A 19,415-nucleotide genomic window follows, 5' to 3' on the forward strand; every position below is an offset into this window, starting at 1 on the left:
ACACAGAAACAGACTCATACACGCTGTACAGACACACAGAAACAGACTCATACACGCTGTACAGATACACAGAAACAGACTCATACACGCTGTACAGATACACAGAAACAGACTCATACACGCTGTACAGACACACAGAAACAGACTCATACACGCTGTACAGATACACAGAAACAGACTCATACACGCTGTACAGACACACAGAAACAGACTCATACACGCTGTACAGATACACAGAAACAGACTCATACACGCTGTACAGACACACAGAAACAGACTCATACACGCTGTACAGATACACAGAAACAGACTCATACACGCTGTACAGATACACAGAAACAGACTCATACACGCTGTACAGATACACAGAAACAGACTCATACACGCTGTACAGACACACAGAAACAGACTCATACACGCTGTACAGATACACAGAAACAGACTCATACACGCTGTACAGATACACAGAAACAGACTCATACACGCTGTACAGACACACAGAAACAGACTCATACACGCTGTACAGATACACAGAAACAGACTCATACACGCTGTACAGATACACAGAAACAGACTCATACACGCTGTACAGATACACAGAAACAGACTCATACACGCTGTACAGATACACAGAAACAGACTCATACACGCTGTACAGACACACAGAAACAGACTCATACACGCTGTACAGATACACAGAAACAGACTCATACACGCTGTACAGATACACAGAAACAGACTCATACACGCTGTACAGACACACAGAAACAGACTCATACACGCTGTACAGATACACAGAAACAGACTCATACACGCTGTACAGACACACAGAAACAGACTCATACACGCTGTACAGATACACAGAAACAGACTCATACACGCTGTACAGACACACAGAAACAGACTCATACACGCTGTACAGATACACAGAAACAGACTCATACACGCTGTACAGATACACAGAAACAGACTCATACACGCTGTACAGATACACAGAAACAGACTCATACACGCTGTACAGACACACAGAAACAGACTCATACACGCTGTACAGATACACAGAAACAGACTCATACACGCTGTACAGACACACACAGAAACAGACTCATACACGCTGTACAGACACACAGAAACAGACTCATACACGCTGTACAGATACACAGAAACAGACTCATACACGCTGTACAGATACACAGAAACAGACTCATACACGCTGTACAGATACACAGAAACAGACTCATACACGCTGTACAGATACACAGAAACAGACTCATACACGCTGTACAGACACACAGAAACAGTCTCATACACGCTGTACAGACACACAGAAACAGACTCATACACGCTGTACAGATACACAGAAACAGACTCATACACGCTGTACAGATACACAGAAACAGACTCATACACGCTGTACAGACACACAGAAACAGACTCATACACGCTGTACAGATACACAGAAACAGACTCATACACGCTGTACAGATACACAGAAACAGACTCATACACGCTGTACAGATACACAGAAACAGACTCATACACGCTGTACAGATACACAGAAACAGACTCATACACGCTGTCCAGATACTGAATAGAAACAGACTTCATACACGCTGTACAGACACACAGAAACAGACTCATACACGCTGGTACAGATACACAGAAACAGACTGATACACGCTGTACAGATACTCAGAAACAGACTCATACATCACTGTACAGATACCAGAAACAGGACCTCAGTACCAGGCTGTACAGATAAGGCCCTACAGAAACAGACCCAGTCATAGACTGTTTTATGTCCCTCAGGAGACTGAATAGATTTGGAAAAGGTCCTCAGATCTTCCCCCAAAAGCCATTAGACAGCTGAACAGTTAATCAATTGCATCCTGACCGGTTGCATTGACCCCCTGGTTTGGCAACAGCTTTTTGCATCTGACAGCAACTGTTTATTAGATTATCTATAGGGTAGTCCACTGGGGCCCCTACCTCCATCCAGGACCTCAGTACCAGGCCCTGTCAGAGGAAGGCCTCCAATTGACTCAAAGTCTCCAGCCACCCTAGTCATAGACTGTTTTATCTGCTGACTCTGTACCGGAACCCCTAGGTCCAAAAGGCTCCTTGACTCTTCTAACCCCCTGTATTAGACTCCTGAACAGTTAATCAATTGCTTAGCCTGAATATTTGCATTGAACCCCCTTTTTTTAGTTACACTGCTGCTAACTCCCTGTTTATTATCTATTATCTATCTGTACCGTCCCCTTTACCCCTACCTCCACATTGATTCTGTACCGTAACCCCTGTATATAGCCTCCACATTGACTCTGTACCGTAACCCCTGTATATAGCCTCCACATTGACTCTGTACCGTAACCCCTGTATATAGACTCTGTACCGTAACCCCCTGTATATAGCCTCCATTGACTCTGTACCGTAACCCCTGTATATAGCCTCCACATTGACTCTGTACCGTAACCCCTGTATATAGCCTCCACATTGACTCTGTGACCGTAACCCCCTGTATATAGCCTCCACATTGACTCTGTACCGTAACCCCCTGTATATAGCCTCCACATTGACTCTGTACCGTAACCCCCTGTATATAGCCTCCACATTGACTCTGTACCGTAACCCCCTGTATATGTGCCTCCACATTGACTCTGTACCGTAACCCCCTGTATATAGCCTCCACATTGACTCTGTACCGTAACCCCTGTATATAGCCTCCACATTGACCTGTACCGTAACCCCTGTATATAGCCTCCACATTGACTCTGTACCGTAACCCCTGTATATAGCCTCCACATTGACTCTGTACCGTAACCCCTGTATATAGCCTCCACATTGATTCTGTACCGTAACCCCTGTATATAGCCTCCACATTGACTCTGTACCGTAACCCCCTGTATATAGCCTCCACATTGACTCTGTACCCCTGTATATATAGTAACCCCCTGTATATAGCCTCCACATTGATTCTGTACCGTAACCCCTGTATATAGCCTCCACATTGACTCTGTACCGTAACCCCTGTATATAGCCTCCACATTGACTCTGTACCGTAACCCCCCTGTATATAGCCTCCACATTGACTCTGTACCGTAACCCCTGTATATAGCCTCCACATTGACTCTGTACCGTAACCCCTGTATATAGCCTCCACATTGACTCTGTACCGTAACCCCCTGTATATAGCCTCCACATTGACTCTGTACCGTAACCCCCTGTATATAGCCTCCACATTGACTCTGTACCGTAACCCCCTGTATATAGCCTCCACATTGACTCTGTACCGTAACCCCCTGTATATAGCCTCGTTATTGTTATTTGATTTGATTTATAGCTACACAGAAACAGGTAGAGTATGTAATCAAGATGGATAGCCTACTATCCATCAATTACCATTTATCATTCAATTACTAACACTTGAGGGCTGAAGTTCTTATGTACTACCAGTACAGAGGATAGTTGTTTATTTCCTACCAATACGTCATTTACCATTTATCATTCAATAACTGGCTCTTTTGGACAGAAATAACTGCTGACTTTGTCCTCTAGCAGGCGGTTTATTGATCTATTCATGTCAATTCCGGTCAAATAATTTTTAAAAACCGACAAATGTTTAGACCCTGCAGCACTACAATTGAACAGCCTGGTCCCCTGGGGATGTACACTCTGTTAATGTACCATGTGTAGACCCACATTAACGCTAGTTCATTACCACACTAGCCTCTGCTTCCTGGTTAACGCTACTCCATTACCACACTAGCCTCTGCTTCCTGGTTAACGCTACTCCATTACCACACTAGCCTCTGCTTCCTGGTTAACGCTACTCCATTACCACACTAGCCTTTGCTTCCTGGTTAACGCTACTCCATTACCACACTAACCTCTGCTTCCTGGTTAACGCTACTCCATTACCACACTAGCCTCTGCTTCCTGGTTAACGCTACTCCATTACCACACTAGCCTCTGCTTCCTGGTTAACGCTACTCCATTACCACACTAGCCTCTGCTTCCTGGTTAACGCTACTCCATTACCACACTAGCCTCTGCTTCCTGGTTAACGCTACTCCATTACCACACTAGCCTCTGCTTCCTGGTTAACGCTACTCCATTACCACACTAGCCTCTGCTTCCTGGTTAACGCTACTCCATTACCACACTAGCCTCTGCTTCCTGGTTAACGCTACTCCATTACCACACTAGCCTCTGCTTCCTGGTTAACGCTACTCCATTACCACACTAGCCTCTGCTTCCTGGTTAACGCTACTCCATTACCACACTAGCCTCTGCTTCCTGGTTTAAATTAGTTCATTACCACACATTTAACATTTACATTTAAGTCATTTAGCAGACGCTCTTATCCAGAGCGACTTACAAATTGGTGCATTCACCTTATGACATCCAGTGGAACAGCCACTTTACAATAGTGCATCTAAATCTTTTAGGGGGTGAGAAGGATTACTTATCCTATCCTATCCCACACTAGTCTCTGCTTCCTGGTTTAAATTAGTTCATTACCACACTAGCCTCTGCTTCCTGGTTAAAATTAGTTCATTACCACACTAGCCTCTGCTTCCTGGTTAAAGCTAGTTCATTACCACACTAGCCTCTGCTTCCTGGTTAAAGCTAGTTCATTACCACACTAGCCTCTGCTTCCTGGTTTAAATTAGTTCATTACCACACTAGCCTCTGCTTCCTGGTTTAAATTAGTTCATTACCACACTAGCCTCTGCTTCCTGATTAAAGCTAGTTCATTACCACACTAGCCTCTGCTTCCTGATTAAAGCTAGTTCATTACCACACTAGCCTCTGCTTCCTGATTAAAGCTACTCCATTACCACACTAGCCTCTGCTTCCTGATTAAAGCTACTCCATTACCACACTCGCCTCTGCTTCCTGATTAAAGCTACTCCATTACCACACTAGCCTCTGCTTCCTGATTAAAGCTACTCCATTACCACACTAGCCTCTGCTTCCTGATTAAAGCTACTCCATTACCACACTCGCCTCTGCTTCCTGATTAAAGCTACTCCATTACCACACTCGCCTCTGCTTCCTGATTAAAGCTACTCCATTACCACACTAGCCTCTGCTTCCTGATTAAAGCTACTCCATTACCACACTAGCCTCTGCTTCCTGATTAAAGCTACTCCATTACCACACTCGCCTCTGCTTCCAGGTCTTTGACCACCAAACATTCTAATTGTTTAAACGCCACCGTTCATCAACACCCAGCAGCTGATCAAAGTTCATTATGGTGTGTCTTGTCCTTTACCGTCTCACTCCTAGCCAGGGAAAATAGGTCCCCTGGGGTCTATTTAGTGAACGCATGTAGCGAACTCTTACCTTCTCACTCCCAGCCAGATCCACTAGGTAGAGCTTCCCACACAGTTTCTGCTCTGTCTCCACGTGTTCCTGTTTAATGTTGATCAGGAAGATACTGTGACTCCTGGAGCTGTGTTCATTCATATCTGGAGAGAGGGGAGAAAAGAGGAGAAGAAGAGAGGAGAAGAGAGGAGAAGAAGAGAGGAGAAAAGAGGAGAAGAAGAGAGGAGAAAAGAGGAGAAGAAGAGAGGAGAAAAGAGGAGAAGAAGAGAGGAGAAGAGAGGAGAAGAGGGGAGAAGAGAAGAGAAGAGAGGAGAAGAAGAGAGGAGAAAAGAGGAGAAGAAGAGAGGAGAAAAGAGGAGAAGAAGAGAGGAGAAGAGAGGAGAAGAGGGGAGAAGAGAAGAGAAGAGAGGAGAAGAAGAGAGGAGAAAAGAGGAGAAGAAGAGAGGAGAAGAGAAGAGAAGAGAGGAGAAGAGAGGAGAAGAGAAGAGAAGAGAAGAGAAGAGAAGAGGAGAAGAGGGGAGAAGAGAAGAGAAGGGAGGAGAAGAAGAGAGGAGAAAAGGGGAGAAGAAGAGAGGAGAAGAGAGGAGAAGAGGGGAGAAGAGAAGAGAAGAGAGGAGAAGAAGAGAGGAGAAAAGAGGAGAAGAAGAGAGGAGAAAAGAGGAGAAGAAGAGAGGAGAAGAGGGGAGAAGAGAAGAGAAGAGAGGAGAAGAAGAGAGGAGAAAAGAGGAGAAGAAGAGAGGAGAAGAGAAGAGAAGAGAAGAGAAGAGAAGAGAAGAGAAGAGAAGAGAAGAGAAGAGAGGAGAAGAGGGGAGAAGAGAAGAGAAGAGAGGAGAAGAAGAGAGGAGAAAAGAGGAGAAGAAGAGAGGAGAAGAGGGGAGAAGAGAAGAGAGGAGAAGAGAGGAGAAGAGGGGAGAAGAGGGGAGAAGAGAAGAAGAGAAATTAGGAGAGGAGAAGAGGGGAGAGGAGAGAGGAGAAGAGGGGAGAAGAGGGGAGAGGAGAAGAGAGGAGAAGAGAGGAGAATACGGGAGAGGGGAGGAGAGAGAAGAAGAGAGAAGGAGAGGGGAGAAGAGGGGAGAAGAGGGGAGAAGAGAAGAGAGGAGAAGAGAGGAGAATACGGGAGAGGGGAGGAGAGAGAAGAAGAGAGAAGGAGAGGGGAGAAGAGGGGAGAAGAGGGGAGAAGAGAAGAGGAGAAAATAGGAGAGGAGAGGAGAGGAGAGGAGAGAGGAGAAGAGGGGAGAGGAGAGAGGAGAAGAGAAGATAGTAACAGAGGTAGTAAGAGAGTTGGCAGCAGAGATAGTAAACCAATATGACAGATCCCCCCCCCAGACACTATAGAAGAATCTGCAGAGTTTCTCTACAGACGTGCCATTACACTTCACGCTATAAAATGTACTAAGTGTCATTTGGACTTACTGGTGACAGCTACATGGCGGTTGGCTTTTCCCTCGTCAATAACATCCATCACCTCTTCTGGGCAGGAGACAAAACGCTCAGTGCAGCCCTGAGAGACAATTCAACAAATGACAGTCAAAAAAAGTTAGCATTAGGAAGATGACACGTCTCTAATGTAGAAACCATCATAGGTGGTCAGTTAACATTAAATCTTCACCTCAGATGATGAAAGTTCAACTCACCTTCACATAGGGAACCCTGTGCTTGTCCTCGTGTACTGCCAGGTTAGTCTTCGTCACTGAGAGAGATGGACAGAAGAAGAGATGAGTACTTTTGGAGATTTTACTTTCATATCTAGCCAAAGGCCCAAAACAGTCAAATCGATTTTAAATCAAAATGTATTTAAAGTGTACTTCCCAAACACAGGCGCATCATACATACAGATGCATCACACATACAGGCGCATCACACATACAGATGCATCACACATACAGATGCATCACACATACAGATGCATCATACATACAGATGCATCACACATACAGACGCATCACACATACAGATGCATCACACATACAGATGCATCACACATACAGATGCATCACACATACAGATGCATCACACATACAGAGAGAAACAAGAGGTCATTACAGTGCATGAACAACCACAGAACAGGAGAGCAACAACTCCTAAAGTCTGGCATAGACCACCTTGTTGCTGCTCTGACTGTCTTCCCCAGGCCTCCTCAGGCCTCCCTCAGGCCTCATCAGGCCTCCTCAGGCCTCCCTCAGGCCTCATCAGGCCTCCCTCAGGCCTCCCTCAGGCCTCATCAGGCCTCCTCAGGCCTCATCAGGAGTGCCTCAGGTCTCCTCAGGCCTCCTCAGGCCTCAGGCCTCAGGCCTCCCTCAGGCCTCCCTCAGGCCTCATCAGGCCTCCCTCAGGCCTCCTCAGGCCTCCTCCCTCAGGCCTCATCAGGCCTCATCAGGCCTCCCTCAGGCCTCCCTCAGGCCTCATCAGGCCTCCCTCAGGCCTCCCAGGCCTCAGGCCTCCCTCAGGCCTCCCTCAGGCCTCATCAGGAGTGCCTCAGGCCTCATCTCCTCAGGCCTCCTCAGGCCTCCTCAGGCCTCCCTCAGGCCTCCCCTCAGGCCTCCCTCAGGCCTCCTCAGGCCTCATCAGGCCTCCCTCAGGCCTCCTCAGGCCTCCTCAGTCCTCCTCAGGCCTCCCTCAGGCCCAGAATTTAAACTCAATTTGATTTAAACAGAAAATGTACGGTACAGCAGACCGGTACAAATCTCCTTCTGGTCAGGACAATTACTTTATGTTTCAGGTTTGTATTTTTGATGAGAGATGATTTTAAATCTGTTCAGATTTAAGTCAAGGCTGTGTTCCCTCTCAGAGGTTTGTGTGTGTCTCTACCAGGAGCTTCTCTGACTCCCCAGACTCTGGACTGTCAACCTGGGTTCATTTCAACTGGAAACTTACAGACAAAGCGGACACTCATTCTGGACAGGACAGAGGGACAGGTGGCTGGGGACATGACAGGACAGAGGGAAGGACTGAATGGCGGGAACCCGGATAACGAGATTTACCGCCCATTTCCCAATATAAATAACAAGGAGAAACCGTTAAATTATAATATAATGACTGGAACGAATTGCAAAAATCGCTGAAGTTGGAGACTTTTATCTCCCTCACCAAACTTCAAACATCTGCTATCTGAGCAGCTAACCAATCGCTGCAGCTGTACATAGTCTATCGGTAAATAGCCCACCCATTTTTACCTACCTCATCCCCATACGGTTTTATTTATTTACTTTTCTGCTCTTTTGCACACCAATATGTCTACCTGTACATGACCATCTGATCATTTATCACTCCAGTGTTAATCTGCAATATTGTAATTATTCGCCTACCTCCTCATGCCTTTTGCACACAATGTATATAGACTCCTCCTTTTTTTCTACTGTGTTATTGACTTGTTAATTGTTTACTCCATGTTTAACTCTGTGTTGTCTGCCTACCTGGTTAAATAAAGGTGTTCTCTTGGCCAGGTCTACCTGCAGTTAAATGAGAACTTGTTCTCAACTAGCCTACCTGGTTAAATAAAGGTGTTCTCAACTAGCCTACCTGGTTAAATAAAGGTGTTCTCAACTAGCCTACCTGGTTAAATAAAGGTGTTCTCAACTAGCCTACCTGGTTAAATAAAGGTGTTCTCAACTAGCCTACCTGGTTAAATAAAGGTGTTCTCAACTAGCCTACCTGGTTAAATAAAGGTGTTCTCAACTAGCCTACCTGGTTAAATAAAGGTGTTCTCAACTAGCCTACCTGGTTAAATAAAGGTGTTCTCAACTAGCCTACCTGGTTAAATAAAGGTGTTCTCAACTAGCCTACCTGGTTAAATAAAGGTGATCTCAACTAGCCTACCTGGTTAAATAAAGGTGATCTCAACTAGCCTACCTGGTTAAATAAAGGTGTTCTCAACTAGCCTACCTGGTTAAATAAAGGTGATCTCAACTAGCCTACCTGGTTAAATAAAGGTGTTCTCAACTAGCCTACCTGGTTAAATAAAGGTGTTCTCAACTAGCCTACCTGGTTAAATAAAGGTGTTCTCAACTAGCCTACCTGGTTAAATAAAGGTGTTCTCAACTAGCCTACCTGGTTAAATAAAGGTGTTCTCAACTAGCCTACCTGGTTAAATAAAGGTGTTCTCAACTAGCCTACCTGGTTAAATAAAGGTGTTCTCAACTAGCCTACCTGGTTAAATAAAGGTGTTCTCAACTAGCCTACCTGGTTAAATAAAGGTGTTCTCAACTAGCCTACCTGGTTAAATAAAGGTGTTCTCAACTAGCCTACCTGGTTAAATAAAGGTAATCTCAACTAGCCTACCTGGTTAAATAAAGGTGTTCTCAACTGGCCTACCTGGTTAAATAAAGGTGTTCTCAACTAGCCTACCTGGTTAAATAAAGGTGATCTCAACTAGCCTACCTGGTTAAATAAAGGTGATCTCAACTAGCCTACCTGGTTAAATAAAGGTGATCTCAACTAGCCTACCTGGTTAAATAAAGGTGATCTCAACTAGCCTACGTGGTTAAATAAAGGTGATCTCAACTAGCCTACCTGGTTAAATAAAGGTGTTCTCAACTAGCCTACCTGGTTAAATAAAGGTGATCTCAACTAGCCTACCTGGTTAAATAAAGGTGTTCTCAACTAGCCTACCTGGTTAAATAAAGGTGATCTCAACTAGCCTACCTGGTTAAATAAAGGTGTCTCAACTAGCCTACCTGGTTAAATAAAGGTGATCTCAACTAGCCTACCTGGTTAAATAAAGGTGTTCTCAACTAGCCTACCTGGTTAAATAAAGGTGTTCTCAACTAGCCTACCTGGTTAAATAAAGGTGTTCTCAACTAGCCTACCTGGTTAAATAAAGGTGTTCTCAACTAGCCTACCTGGTTAAATAAAGGTCATCTCAACTAGCCTACCTGGTTAAATAAAGGTGAAAATAAAATTAAAATAATAAATGATTTACAGTATATGAAGAGCATGGCTGTTGGTGGAATTAAATTCCTCTGTTTTAATACCCAATTAAAATCAAACACTCTGTCAATTCATAAGAATCTGTATGACCCTTATTTGTATAAAATGGACAGAGACCAGTCTTAAAGTCAACCAGCAGCGTTTATTCTCGAGAGTACTGCCCTTGATACATTTTACCACAGGTTATAAACTGAAAATGACGTCATTAGTTTTAGTACTAGCCCGTGTCATCTCTGCTCTAGGACAATGGCTGTATGGTTCTCACATCGTCTCTCCCTATTAAGATAATATATGACCGAGCCAAGGTCAGCTTGTGTAGATAAGCCTTCTAGCCAGACTGGCTATAAGTTCATTCATTTCTACCATGGTACAGACAGTCAATGTTCTAATTCTTGATTATATTTACACACATTATATTCAGTACTAGGATTAAAAAGAAAATTCATACATATACAGTAACATAATAGTATTCTGATTAGTCAGTCCTGATTGAAATGTATACATAATTAGTCATCATTGATAAAAAATTCCCTTAACAATGGAGTTAAATGATATGCCATGTCTAGATCAAGCTTCTCTGCATGATGAATCAAAGCTCAGAATGGAGACAGACAGCCCATCTCAGTGTGGAGCTCCGTTCCATAGAGGATAGAGACAGACAGCCCATCTCAGTGTGGAGCTCCGTTCCATAGAGGATAGAGTTAATAGAGACAGACAGCCCATCTCAGTGTGGAGCTCCATCCATAGAGGATAGAGACAGACAGCCCATCTCAGTGTGGAGCTCCGTTCCATAGAGGATGGAGACAGACAGCCCATCTCAGTGTGGAGCTCCATCCATAGAGGATAGAGACAGACAGCCCATCTCAGTGTGGAGCTCCGTTAATAGAGGAAGACAGACAGCCCATCTCAGTGTGGAGCTCAGGTTCCATAGAGGAGGGAGACAGACAGCCCATCTCAGTGTGGAGCTCAGTTCCAAAGGATAGAGACAGACAGCCCATCTCAGTGTGGAGCTCAGTTCCAAGAGGATCAGACAGACAGCCCATCTCAGTGTGGAGCTTTCCATAGAGGATAGAGACAGACAGCCCATCTCAGTGTGGAGCTCCGTTCCATAGAACTGAAACAGACAGCCCATCTCAGTGTGGAGCTCCGTTCCATAGAGGATAGAGACAGACAGCCCATCTCAGTGTGGAGCTCCGTTCCATAGAGAGGGAGACAGACAGCCCATCTCAGTGTGGAGCTCCGTTCCATAGAGGATAGAGACAGACAGCCCATCTCAGTGTGGAGCTCCATTACATAGAGGATAGAGACAGACAGCCCATCTCAGTGTGGAGCTCCGTTCCATAGAGGAGGGAGACAGACAGCCCATCTCAGTGTGGAGCTCCATTCCATAGAGGATGAGACAGACAGCCCATCTCAGTGTGGAGCTCCGTTCCATAGAGGATAGAGACAGACAGCCCATCTCAGTGTGAAGCTCCGTTCCATAGAGGATGGAGACAGACAGCCCATCTCAGTGTGGAGCTCCATCCATAGAGGATGGAACAGACAGCCCATCTCAGTGTGGAGCTCCATCCATAGAGGATAGAGACAGACAGCCCATCTCAGTGTGGAGCTCCGTTCCATAGAGGATAAAAGACAGCCCATCTCAGTGGAGCTCCGTTCCATAGAGGATAGAGACAGACAGCCCATCTCAGTGTGGAGCTCCATCCATAGAGGATAGAGACAGACAGCCCATCTCAGTGTGGAGCTCCATCCATAGAGGATAGAGACAGACAGCCCATCTCAGTGTGGAGCTCCGTTCCATAGAGGATGGAGACAGACAGCCCATCTCAGTGTGGAGCTCCATCCATAGAGGATAGAGACAGACAGCCCATCTCAGTGTGGAGCTCCGTTACATAGAGGATAGAGACAGACAGCCCATCTCAGTGTGGAGCTCAGGTTCCATAGAGGAGGGAGACAGACAGCCCATCTCAGTGTGGAGCTCAGTTCCATAGAGGATAGAGACAGACAGCCCATCTCAGTGTGGAGCTCAGTTCCATAGAGGATAGAGACAGACAGCCCATCTCAGTGTGGAGCTCCGTTCCATAGAGGATAGAGACAGACAGCCCATCTCAGTGTGGAGCTCAGACAGTTCCATAGAGGATAGAGACAGACAGCCCATCTCAGTGTGGAGCTCCGTTCCATAGAGGAGGGAGACAGACAGCCCATCTCAGTGTGGAGCTCCGGTTCCATAGAGGATAGAGACAGACAGCCCATCTCAGTGTGGAGCTCCGTTACATAGAGGATAGAGACAGACAGCCCATCTCAGTGTGGAGCTCCGTTCCATAGAGGAGGGAGACAGACAGCCCATCTCAGTGTGGAGCTCCGTTCCATAGAGGATAGAGACAGACAGCCCATCTCAGTGTGGAGCTCCGTTCCATAGAGGATAGAGACAGACAGCCCATCTCAGTGTGGAGCTCCGTTCCATAGAGGATGGAGACAGACAGCCCATCTCAGTGTGGAGCTCCATCCATAGAGGATGGAGACAGACAGCCCATCTCAGTGTGGAGCTCCATCCATAGAGGATAGAGACAGACAGCCCATCTCAGTGTGGAGCTCCGTTCCATAGAGGATAGAGTCAGACAGCCCATCTCAGTGTGGAGCTCCGTTCCATAGAGGATAGAGACAGACAGCCCATCTCAGTGTGGAGCTCCATCCATAGAGGATAGAGACACACAGCCCATCTCAGTGTGGAGCTCCGTTCCATAGAGGATAGAGACAGACAGCCCATCTCAGTGTGGAGCTCCATCCATAGAGGATAGAGACAGACAGCCCATCTCAGTGTGGAGCTCCATTCCATAGAGGATAGAGACAGACAGCCCATCTCAGTGTGGAGCTCCGTTCCATAGAGGATAGAGACAGACAGCCCATCTCAGTGTGGAGCTCCATCCATAGAGGATAGAGACAGACAGCCCATCTCAGTGTGGAGCTCCGTTACATAGAGGATAGAGACAGACAGCCCATCTCAGTGTGGAGCTCCGTTCCATAGAGGATAGAGACAGACAGCCCATCTCAGTGTGGAGCTCCGTTCCATAGAGGATAGAGACAGACAGCCCATCTCAGTGTGGAGCTCCATCCATAGAGGATAGAGACAGACAGCCCATCTCAGTGTGGAGCTCAGTTCCATAGAGGATAGAGACAGACAGCCCATCTCAGTGTGGAGCTCCGTTCCATAGAGGATAGAGACAGACAGCCCATCTCAGTGTGGAGCTCCGTTCCATAGAGGATAGAGACAGACAGCCCATCTCAGTGTGGAGCTCCGTTCCATAGAGGATAGAGACAGACAGCCCATCTCAGTGTGGAGCTCCGTTCCATAGAGGATAGAGACAGACAGCCCATCTCAGTGTGGAGCTCCGTTCCATAGAGGAGGGAGACAGACAGCCCATCTCAGTGTGGAGCTCCGTTCCATAGAGGATAGAGACAGACAGCCCATCTCAGTGTGGAGCTCCGTTCCATAGAGGATGGAGACAGACAGCCCATCTCAGTGTGGAGCTCCGTTCCATAGAGGATAGAGACAGACAGCCCATCTCAGTGTGGAGCTCCGTTCCATAGAGGATAGAGACAGACAGCCCATCTCAGTGTGGAGCTCCGTTCCATAGAAGATAGAGACAGACAGCCCATCTCAGTGTGGAGCTCCATTCCATAGAGGATAGAGACAGACAGCCCATCTCAGTGTGGAGCTCTGTTCCATACCAAATGGCATCTCATTTATACACCTCCATCTGGCTTTCGAGGGTCACCTTCTTTTTTTAATCGTAAAGATTTTATTTTATTTTATTGCAGCTGCAGCGTTTTATAACAGCTTGTCACTCGAATATCTTTGCTTTAAAATCATTGTGAGCAATCTCTTGCTGTCTGCCTCTCTCTTTCTCCATAAACTCCATTTTTTTATTTTTTTATTTCACCTTTATTTAACCAGGTAGGCAAGTTGAGAGAACAAGTTCTCATTTACAATTGCGACCTGGCCAAGATAAAGCAAAGCAGTTCGACACATACAACAACACAGAGTTACACATGGAGTAAAACAAACATACAGTCAATAATACAGTATAAACAAGACTATATACGATGTGAGCAAATGAGGTGAGATAAGGGAGGTAAAGGCAAAAAAAGGCCATGGTGGCAAAGCAAATATAATATAGCAAGTAAAACACTGGAATGGTAGATTTGCAGTGGAAGAATGTGCAAAGTAGAAATAAAAATAATGGGGTGCAAAGGAGCAATATAAATAAATTAATTAATTAAATACAGTAGGGAAAGAGGTAGTTGTATGGGCTAAATTATAGGTGGGCTATGTACAGGTGCAGTAATCTGTGAGCTGCTCTGACAGTTGGTGCTTAAAGCTAGTGAGGGAGATAAGTGTTTCCAGTTTCAGAGATTTTTGTAGTTCGTTCCAGTCATTGTCAGCAGGGAACTGGAAGGAGAGATATGAGAATTGGTTTTGGGGGTGACCAGAGAGATATACCTGCTGGAGCGTGTGCTACAGGTGAAGCTGAGATAAGGGGGGACTTTACCTAGCAGGGTCTTGTACATGACATGGAGCCAGTGGGTTTGGCGACGAGTATGAAACGAGGGCCAGCCAACAAGAGCGTACGGGTCGGAATGGTGGGTAGTATATGGGGCTTTGGTGACAAAGGGGATTGCACTGTGATAGACTGCATCCAATTTGTTGAGTAGGGTATTGGAGGCTATTTTGTAAATGACATCGCCGAAGTCGAGGATTGGTAGGATGGTCAGTTTTACAAGGGTATGCTTGGCAGCATTAGTGAAGGATTCTTTGTTGCGAAATAGGAAGCCAATTCTAGACTTTGGATTGGAGATGTTTGATGTGGGTCTGGAAGGAGAGTTTACAGTCTAAACCAGACACCTAGGTATTTGTAGTTGTCCACGTATTCTAGGTCAGAGGCGTCCAGAGTAGTGATGTTGGACATGCGGGCAGGTGCAGGCAGCGATCGGTTGAAGAGCATGCATTTAGTTTCACTTGTATTTAAGAGCAATTGGAGGCCACATTCAAATTTCATCCGAGGTCGGTATTTCCTGTTGTGAATCCGACAGGGAGAAAGTTGTACTTTCTAACAGCCACCATTTGTTAGAGATGAAGTGTTGGAGAGAGAGTTCTCGTCATGGACAACTTGTATCTACAATAGAGAAGGTTATTTTGGGATTAAAATCTCCTTTGCTGAAATGTGGCATTTCTCATAGGGGACAAGTGCACATGATTTTAAAGAAGGATACTGACAAACTGAATTTAGCGTTCAGTTTTAAGATTGATGGGTTTGATTATGTGTGCTACTCTGCTACTGAATCAATGAAATGCTTTGAGTGTGGAAGACAGGGGTACTTGGTGCGTAATTGTCCAGAGAATGAGCGTGCAGAGCCGGGTTGCACCACTGGTGCAGCTAAATGACCACTGAGAAGAGATTGTGCAGTTGTGGTAGAGCGGGGGGGATGCTGAGGGGTGCTGGAAAATGCAATGCGAGTTCAAGAGGAGAGTGAAGCAATATAAAATGAAGCAGCTGTTTTCAAAAGTACCGAGGAGGAAGAATTTAAGAGGTGAAGAAGGTTCTAATTCTAACAGGAAGTAGAGATGATAAATCAGTTGAGGATAAACAGGAAGTAGAGATGGTGGAGTTCTCTTCTGGGGATGATAGTAAGGCCTCTGATGCGTCACAACAAAATAGCGAGAGAAACGGGGTGGAAGGAAGGTATGGGATTGAAAAAGTATGTCAATTTCTGAATTTGACAAAAAGGAAGAAACATATGCAGGATTATAATGTAACTGATTGTTTTTCCCTGAAAGTGAATTGTTTATTGAATCAGCAAAGTTTCTGATGTCAAAAATAACAGGTGGAGGTATGACACAATTGTTAGACTAAAGAAAGTGGTCCTGATGTCATAAAGAAAGTGGTCCTGATGTCATAAAGAAAGTGGTTCTGATGTCATAAAGAAAGTGGTTCTGATGTCATAAAGAAAGTGGTTCTGATGTCATAAAGAAAGTGGTCCTGATGTCATAAAGAAAGTGGTTCTGATGTCATAAAGAAAGTGGTTCTGATGTCATAAAGAAAGTGGTTCTGATGTCATAAAGAAAGTGGTTCTGATGTCATAAAGAAAGTGGCTCTGATGTCATAAATAAAGTGGCCCTGATGTCTTAAATAAAGTGGTTCTGATGTCGTAAAGAAAGTGGTCAGGAGAGTGACAACATTTTCCATAAATAAAGTGGTCAGGGGATAACATTTCCCTGATTCAGGATTTTTTTGGATGTCTCTAGGGCTATTGGATTGGATGTTGGTCTAATTTCAATTGATCAGGAAAAGGGATTTGACCGAGTTCAACATCAGTACCTCTGGGGCCACTTTGGAGGCTTTTGGTTTCAGCTCTACTTTTATTGCCATGATCAGGGTGATATATGGTGACATTGAGAGTGTATTGAAAGTTAACGGTGGCTTGAGTGCTCCTTTTAAAGTGTGTAGAGGAACTAGACAGGGGTGTTCGTTGTTGTCCGTAATGTTGTATGCCATCGCTATAGAGCCACTACTAAATAGCATTAGAAGTCGCATTGAAGGGGTGTACCTTTCAAAGGATATTCCTCCTATTCGTCTCTCAGCCTATGCTTATGATGTAGTTATTTTGGTGAAAAATCCAGCGGAGGTGAATAGTTTGAGTCTCATGGTTGATCGGTTTAAAGGAATATCCTCTACAAAGGAAAAATGGGGGAAAAGTTGTGCTTTACAGATTGGGAAATGGTCTGGAGGGATCATGGCTTTGCCAGGTTGGGGGTGGAATGGTGGAAGGGAGGGTTCAAGTATCTTGGAGTGTAGCTGGGGGATGAGGGATCATGGCTTTGCCAGGGTGGGGGGTGGAATGGTGGAAGGGAGGGTTCAAGTATCTTGGAGTGTAGCTGGGGGATGAGGGATCATGGCTTTGCTGGGGGGAATGTTGGAAGGGAGGGTTCAAGTATCTTGGAGTGTAGCTGGGGGATGAGGGATCATGGCTTTGCTGGGGGGATGTTGGGTGAAGGGAGGGTTCAAGTATCTTGGAGTGTAGCTGGGGATGAGGGATCATGGCTTTGTTGGGGGAATGTTGGAAGGAGAGTTCAAGTATCTTGGAGTGTAGCTGGGGATGAGGATCATGGCTTTGCTGGGGGGGGTGGAATGTTGAAAGGGAGGGTTCAAGTATCTTGGAGTGTAGCTGGGGGATGAGGGATCATGGCTTTGCCAGGGGGGAATGTTGGAAGGGAGGGTTCAAGTATCTTGGAGTGTAGCTGGGGGATGAGGGATCATGGCTTTGCCAGGGGGGGGAATGTTGGAAGGAGGGTTCAAGTATCTTGGAGTGTAGCTGGGGATGAGGGATCATGGCTTTGCCAGGGGGGTGGAATGTTGGAAGGAGGGTTCAAGTATCTTGGAGTGTACCTGGGGGATGAGGGATCATGGCTTTGCTGGGGGGATGTTGGAAGGGAGGGTTCAAGTATCTTGGAGTGTAGCTGGGGGATGAGGGATCATGGCTTTGCTGGGGGGATGTTGGAAGGAGGGTTCAAGTATCTTGGAGTGTAGCTGGGGGATGAGGGATCATGGCTTTGCTCGGGGGTGGAATGTTGGAAGGAGGGTTCAAGTATCTTGGAGTGTAGCTGGGGGATGAGGGATCATGGCTTTGCCAGGGGGAATGTTGGAAGGGAGGGTTCAAGTATCTTGGAGTGTAGCTGGGGGATGAGGGATCATGGCTTTGCCAGGGGGGTGGAATGTTGGAAGGAGGGTTCAAGTATCTTGGAGTGTAGCTGGGGATGAGGGATCATGGCTTTGCCAGGGGGTTGGAATGGTGGAAGGGAGGGTTCAAGTATCTTGGAGTGTAGCTGGGGGACGAGGGGACGAAGGAAAACAATTGGAATGGGGTGGTTGAAATGGTGGACGGGAGGATGAGGAGATGGTGGTGGTTGATATCTAGAATGTCATTTGGGGGGGGTCACTATTATTGTTGATAATGTGGTTGCCTCTGCACTGTGGCATCGGTTGTCATGTTCAGAGCCACAGTCAGGCTTTCTGGCCTACAGGCAATTATTGTAGATTTTTTTGGGGGGGGGATAAATATCATTGGGTTCCACAAAGTGTCCCGTATTTGTCAAAAGAGGAGGGGGGACATGGACTTGTACATCTTGCTAGTTGGGCTACTGCTTTCCGGTTTCAGTTTATTCAAAGGGTGCTTTTTGGACCGGAAAATGTGGTGTGGAGAGGGGTGGCAGGTCTGGTGTTACAGCAGGTAGGGGGATTGGATTTAAAGAAGGCTTTATTTTTGGTTGATAGTAGCCAGAGTTCGAGGGATGGAGTACCTCCGTTTTACAGAGGCCTTCTTAGGGTTTGGAGTATAACGAAGGTGTCCAGACGCACTAAGGCTGAGTCAGTGCATTGGCTGCTGGAGGAACCGCTGGTGTTTGGGGCAAGACTGGATTGTAATAACTGAAGCTATTTCACACTTCTCCAAGATGATGCTGAAGGGCAAAATCATCACCCTAAGGAAATTAATGGACATGGCTGGGCCCACATTAATGGATGGAGGACGGGTGGCTGAACATTTGGGGGTGGGGTCGGAAAGGATTGTCGGACAACTGCTGGAAAGTTGCAGGAAGGCTCTATCAGCAGAAGAGGGGATTATGCTCAAGAGTTACTACAAAAAGACAAGATGAAGACGCCCCATTTCCCAGACTAAGGATTACACCCAATATCCCAGAGTCAGACAGAAAGGCTTTATTACTGGATTTGAGAGGGTTGGAAGAGGTGGGGTTGGAAGAGGTGTGATTGGATGAGGTGGGGTTGGAAGAGGTGGGGTTGGAAGAGGTGGGATTGGAAGAGGTGGGGTTGGAAGAGGTGGGTTTGGAAGAGGTGGGGTTGGATGAGGTGGGGTTGGAAGAGGTGGGGTTGGAAGAGGTGGGTTTGGAAGAGGTGGGGTTGGAAGAGGTGGGGTTGGAAGAGGTGGGGTTGGATGAGGTGGGGTTGGAAGAGGTGGGGTTGGAAGAGGTGGGATTGGAAGAGGTGGGGTTGGAAGAGGTGGGTTTGGAAGAGGTGGGGTTGGAAGAGGTGGGGTTGGATGAGGTGGGGTTGGAAGAGGTGGGGTTGGAAGAGGTGGGGTTG

At 46.2% G+C, this 19,415-nt stretch overlaps 1 protein-coding gene across 4 annotated transcripts in view; it reads right to left on the bottom strand.

Moving 5' to 3' along the window:
• kif5ab (kinesin family member 5A, b) overlaps window positions 1-19,415 on the bottom strand; it is a 169,581-nt gene that overhangs the window by 55,124 nt on the left and 95,042 nt on the right. For all 4 annotated transcript variants that reach the window (XM_052526447.1, XM_052526449.1, XM_052526448.1 and 1 more), the window contains exons 6-8: window positions 6,969-7,024; window positions 6,748-6,835; window positions 5,353-5,477 (exon numbers count right to left, since the gene is read on the bottom strand). In XM_052526447.1, coding sequence (XP_052382407.1) covers window positions 5,353-5,477; window positions 6,748-6,835; window positions 6,969-7,024 — 269 coding nt within the window. The remainder of the gene's footprint in view (window positions 1-5,352; window positions 5,478-6,747; window positions 6,836-6,968; window positions 7,025-19,415) is intronic.

This window comes from Oncorhynchus keta, chromosome 10 (assembly GCF_023373465.1).
Source record: "Oncorhynchus keta strain PuntledgeMale-10-30-2019 chromosome 10, Oket_V2, whole genome shotgun sequence".
In the NCBI taxonomy this organism is placed as follows: domain Eukaryota; kingdom Metazoa; phylum Chordata; class Actinopteri; order Salmoniformes; family Salmonidae; genus Oncorhynchus; species Oncorhynchus keta.